The following is a 6,000-nucleotide window of genomic DNA, read 5'->3' as shown; positions in this document are numbered from 1 at the left end:
CCCCAATAATTAGAAATGGCCAAATTGCCCCCCCCAATATTTTAAATTATTGCACTGCTCTGCTACACTATGTTTTTAGAATGACAAAATGGTTTAAAAGTCACATTATTAGTCTGGCGACTGGTCTACCTCAGTGGTCTCGCCAAAATTATGTCCAGTCCAGTCAAATCAAAGTAGGCGGGGTTTACTGTTCACAGAAGCAGAGAGTCATTTAGCACAAAGTAGCGAAACATTTAATACATGTCAGCTGTTTTGCGATAGAAATGATAAAAGACTGTCAGTAACATCCAGTGATGCAAACTACTCAACGTTTTTCTCAAATATGGCCGTTTTGAATTGAAAATACGCATTTAGGCTACGTGATTCATGTAATTTCTAACTAAGTGTGATGAGACAAGAAACGTTTTACGTCTTCGACATATTAGGCATACAAACATTACTATGTGTGAATATTTTAATGCAAATTAATCTGAATATTATTTGCAAATAATTCAAAAAGGATTATTTCCCTACTAGAATTAGACCTAGAATTTCCTTCACTGTTCTGTTTTGTTTATGCTATATATATATATATATATATAAAGGTCCCCCCAATGTTAAAGACATGGTTACGGCCTTTGTGGAGTATGTTTATGATGGATGGATGTGGATGGAGACACTTTCTTCAGCTTATCGTTTGGTAACTGCCGTTATAAAGCTCGGATGCGTCATGATATTTATTAATATTTCTCTGATTGTGTTCATCAGAAAAAAATAAGTCATATACACCTAGAATGGCTTGAGGGTAAGTAAAGCTTGGGGTAATTTTCATTTGAAAGTGAACTAATCTTTTAACAATGTTTTTGACTTAAATCTTGATTATCATTTGTGGCTACATTTATGTCGTGCCTTTCTCTGGAACATAATTCGGCTCCAAACGGGCTAATTATTGTCATAGTAAGAGGCTTTTGTTGGCGGACAGGTTGCTAAATTAAGCCAATTTGTCTACTGTAGCCTATTTACACTGTGTTTTTTCTAACTCTGCGTGAGAGGGCGCTATACATCCATATACAGTAAATGCCGTAATCTGCGAAAACCCACCCTACACTTCAACTTTCCCCCTGCATGACCTCACACTTCAAATCCGCTGCAAGCGACAAAAAAGAGCTGCCATTACAATCAACAAATCTGTTTTGCAGAGCTGCGCGCTTGCAGTGAAGATAGGGTGTGAGGAAACACGCTGCTCTGCGCTCGCTTGCCAGTTCCCTGCCTGACGTCACCCCGGCGCGCGCTTCCATAGATGCGAGCGCGAGAGTACAGTGACAGCGCCTCGTCCACTGTACGCAACACTGCTCAGCACTATCTCAGGCTATACTCGAGAAACGGCAGCAGATCATGGAATGTGACTAGGCAACATTCCGCTTTATTTGAGGCCGGTCGTCCGCCCTGCACTCACGGGGTGCAGTACTTTAATCCCACCGTTCCAATTATTAACCAATTGATCACTGCCCTCCTGTGATACGTGAATCACATTGGGAGCTTTAACATTTGTATTAATTATTCCTCGAGTTTTTATCCCACTCTAACGGTTCGACTCTGACTACAAGCTGAGGCTCAATAACTGGATTTTATCGGTGGAACAATAGGCGACTACTGCTGTCTGGATATTAAAATTTACTCTTGGATTATTGTCTCAGCATCATGAGCACGAGTGGTGAGTAAATTCTAGACATTGTTACCTTGGTCTAATTGCAAAGATTAATGCAAAATAACCGAAGCAGATAGAAATCTAAATTTGAGGTAAAAATAAAGTTTAAACTGACCTTGTAAAATTAGAGCAGTTTGTCTTATTCAAGCGATTGACCTCTTGCTCCTGACATGTCCCAAAGACATCCTCACTGAATCAGGTATTTGGAATAATAATAATAATAATCATAATAATAGGCTATTAGGCTAATAATAGGCTATTAGTAATAATAATAATAATATATTATTATTATTATGAATATAATACTATTTGATCAACAACAATAATAATATAATAATTATTATTATTCAGAGTTACAAATGAGTCTTGGGCTCAGGATTGATGAGTATAGATTTGTTATTCCTAAAACTGACTTTGGTCATGAAATAAGTTGTTTAGAAGTTGATATTTCAACAAGATGTTTGACCGTTTTGAACTGAACTGAACTGAAAAAGCTGTAGAAAATGAAAATTTGTAGATCAAATGTCTAGTGAAAGGATGTTATAAAAACTTAGACATACTTGAGTGACCAGCGGGTCCAGTTTGGTGTCAGTTATCCTTGGTTGCATTCATTTAGCTCTCATCCAATCATAAAAGTATCAATGAAATCGTTATTGCTGATTACATGCTGTAGAATGTAATTGTTACTGATTACATGAAAAGATGCACACCAACATAGAATAAAAGACAGAGAGGTGGTCAAGATCATGTTGGTGACCAGCTCTCCTTTGAGGTTTGTGCTCGAGTCAGCTGATGTTGCAAGGGCATGACCGCTGCATCTCATAATGATCCTTTTATGGGAAAAGTTCAGCAGAACCTTAAGAACAGAGCTGTTTTTTGTTTGTTTGTGCCTACTTGGCAAATGCCTTGCTGTTCTGTGATTAGAAATGGTTTGCATTCTTTCAGCAAGCCATTAAATTGCATTCTCAGCTGATGAGCGGACGGACAAGCTTTGTCCACGTGTCCCACTCTCTGAACTAATCCCCCTACTATTTTCCCCTTAGTTCAGGACGCACAATTCACAGCACCAGCTCACTCTGATAAAACAATGTCACATCAGCCAATTGAGCTTGCCTTATTCACTCTTTCAAAGCATTTTGCCTGTCAGCTGGGGATGGGGCTGCTACCAGCGTGCTACCGTATGGAGAGCAAGTGTTTTCAGATGCAGACAGATGGCAAGGGAATGAGTGCAGTGGCCGGGCTGTGTCTCGTGGCAAAAAAGGACTAGCTGGAGAGCTACCAACAAATGAACAGGCATGCCTGGTCCACAAGAGACCTGAAGTGTTTTGCAGAACATGCACATAAAGCTCATGACATGATAAAACATTGTTGTTTGATGAAACAATAGACATGCTCTTTTTTTTCAGTAGAAAGTTCCAAATTGCTTAACTGACACCATGTCTCAAACTTACCTGATATAGCCACTCATGCAGACACATGGCATTTGAATGGAGCCGTGCACAATGGCGTGTTGAACACTACATTGGGCATGATAGCCTTGAGCCGGTGAAAATGCCGAGCAATTACACAGAGGTCACTTGGTCTCTCTTCATTTGCTGCTCCCTACATTTCTTATGGTCATCTGCCATTATCAACTGCCCTCTATTTTCTGCACCACTGAGAGAACAAACAGACAAGTGAGTAGCGGAATGCTAACAATCTGTTCCCATTCTCTGGTTTTTCTTTCTCTTTGTTCTCCTGTTTGATTCTCCTGCCTTCAGCAGAGTGAATATCAAAGATTTCTGTGCCTTAAAGATTCTAGTGAATGATGGATAGTGATTGTTTATTAGTAAGGGTGTAGGAAGGATTAGGAAAGGAGAGTTTGGGTTCTAAATAATGAATATTATTTAAAGGGGACCTATAATGCCCCTTTTACAAGATGTAATATAAGTCTCTGGTGTTCCCAGAAGGTTTCTGTAAATTTTCAGCTCAAAATACCCAACAGATCATTTATTATAGCTTGCCAGATTTGCCCCTTTTTGAGTGTGAGCAAAAACATGCTGTTTTTGTGTGTTCGTTTAAATGCAAATGAGCTGCTGCTCCCGGCCCCCTTTCCAGTAGAGGTCGAAGCTTTAACAGCTCGCACTTCGGTTGCTCAACAACAACAAAGCTGGAGAATCTCACGCAGCCAAAATGACGATTGTCAGTAACGGTGTTCAGTGTTACATTGTTCAAACCGGAGTCGGACACTGAGGGAGAGACTCAGGAAGATGTAAGAAACTTCTAGAATGCATCTGGACGTTTCTGAATGGTTAGTGGATAAATTTATGTAGTTGCTGTGGAGTTGATTCAACTCATCGACTAGCATGTGCCGTCATATTAATCTTTTGTGCAAATCCAGCATTGAATTGACCCTCGTTTGTGAAGCAGTCCGGCGTAAAATGACGGCATGGCAACAACACTCTACAACAACTCTTTCTCTTCTCTAAAGCAGCCCAACATGGCCTCGCCCCCTTTGTTGCATGTTCCCGGGGGCAGGGTTTATGTAGATTTCAGGGTTAGTGATGTCACTAACCCGGGAAGATGTCACTAACCTGGAAATAACCCGGGAAGCTTAATGTAGTCCCTTCCAGCCATTAGTTGTAGTCCTTAAATATAGAAAAACAAAGAAAATATCTCCCTTTGCATTGAACATTGAGTTCCATAACTTAGCAGATGTTGTTTATGCTCAATCAGCAACATTACACACTAACTCAAGTTAAAAAAGTGAAATCATAATCAAGCACCCCTATAAGTGATGTAGCAATCGCCCAACGAATGTGACTGTGAGTCTAGCCGAAGGTTCCCGAAGTCGTCCTACCCTGCTCCTCCTGTGTCAGCATTCACGACTCAGCATCCCTCACATCAATCGCACGCTAGCACACACATTTACAGAAGTGCCTGTGTCACCACTGTCCTGTCATGCCAACCCTGTGGAGAGCAATGAGGTGGAACCCGGCTCGCCTTCAGTGTTCAGACCTCATAGACACCATTTTCCATACAACAATAATCTGTAACCGCAGCACCCTTTTTAGCCTTAACAGCCATCTGTAAAATTAACACACTTCTTTCTGTTGACATTAATGGAGTTTGTGATATTAAAATGAGCATGAATCAATATTAGGAACAAACAAAACCAATTTAATTAACTGTCATGATATTAGCATATAGAATAAGTTTGTTTTATGTGCTCATAAATTAAAACATTGGATTAATTTACTGTCATTATGACAAAGCCCTTGTCTGGCTATCACCAGACCAAGCTCAATTTAAAATTGAACATTGGTCTGGGGAGTCTGTATGTATTTTATACTGCACAAGAGGCGTGATCAACGAGCATTATTCACGCAATTGGATAGTCTTTCAACCAATCAAATCAATGATCCGGGTGACGTACTTTGCAGAGCGACGCGAAAACTCCAGACAGGTTTAGTGTGTATTGGTCTGTAGCATTGATCAGCGGTTTGCAGAAGCATCAATGGCATCGAGCGATTTTTGCAGGTTGTGCAAAAAAACATGAAAGTGAGTGGTATTTACACCCACTCGAGCGATTTGTTTGCTAAACTAAAGAAGTCATTCAGCATCGTCGAGAGGTTAAAAGGAATTGGATTGACGGTCGTGCTTGCTGTCGCTTCTCTATCGTCATTGTGTTATACCTGCCAATAGCGAGCAAGGTGGATAAGCCAGTCTGTGATTGGTTCCCGCAAAAGTGTAACAGAAGCAGTAGAAATGAATGTACGGGTTTTACCCAGTCTAACAAAGCTCTTTATTAAGAACAAAAAATGTTTTATAAATTATATGCACAAGTGATTTGAAATGTGGGAATGGAGGGCACATCAAAAAGTATATCAATTTTTATTTTATTTTTTTTAGAAAATGACAGAGGGTTTCGCTAGATAAGACCCTTATTCCTCGGCTGGGATTGTGTAGAGCCCTTTGAAGCTGCATTGAAACTGCAAATTGGACCTTCAACCTGTTGTACCCCAGTGAAGTCCACTATATGGAAAAAAAACCTGGAATGTTTTCCTCAAAAACATTAATTTCTTTTTGACTAAAGAAAGAAATACATAAACATCTTGGATGACATGGGGATGAGTAAATTATCAGGAAATTTTAATTCTGAAGTGAACTAATCCTTTAAAGTTTACTCAGTAGTCCTCAGTAGTGCACTCTTTAGTATAAAGGTTTTTATTTGGAATGTAGTGTTCTGGAACCTTAATTTTTAAGAGAATAGGTAAATTGGTACTAGAGTAGCGCCCAGTTAACATTTGGTACATATATATATATATATATAT

At 39.6% G+C, this 6,000-nt stretch overlaps 1 protein-coding gene across 5 annotated transcripts in view; it reads left to right on the top strand.

Moving 5' to 3' along the window:
• Positions 1-1,086: 1,086 nt before the first annotated feature.
• ablim3 (actin binding LIM protein family, member 3) overlaps positions 1,087-6,000 on the top strand; it is an 84,799-nt gene continuing 79,885 nt past the window's right edge. For 3 of the 5 annotated variants that reach the window (XM_048176822.1, XM_048176821.1, XM_048176820.1), the window contains exon 1: positions 1,087-1,693. In XM_048176822.1, coding sequence (XP_048032779.1) covers positions 1,681-1,693 — 13 coding nt within the window. In that variant the 5' untranslated portion in view covers positions 1,087-1,680. The remainder of the gene's footprint in view (positions 1,694-6,000) is intronic. The other 2 variants (XM_048176824.1, XM_048176823.1) reach the window with 1 other exon arrangement.

Source organism: Megalobrama amblycephala, linkage group LG23 (genome assembly GCF_018812025.1).
Source record: "Megalobrama amblycephala isolate DHTTF-2021 linkage group LG23, ASM1881202v1, whole genome shotgun sequence".
Lineage (NCBI taxonomy): Eukaryota > Metazoa > Chordata > Actinopteri > Cypriniformes > Xenocyprididae > Megalobrama > Megalobrama amblycephala.
Note: the sequence above shows the minus strand (reverse complement) of the source record. Positions and strands in the feature narration are given on the sequence as shown.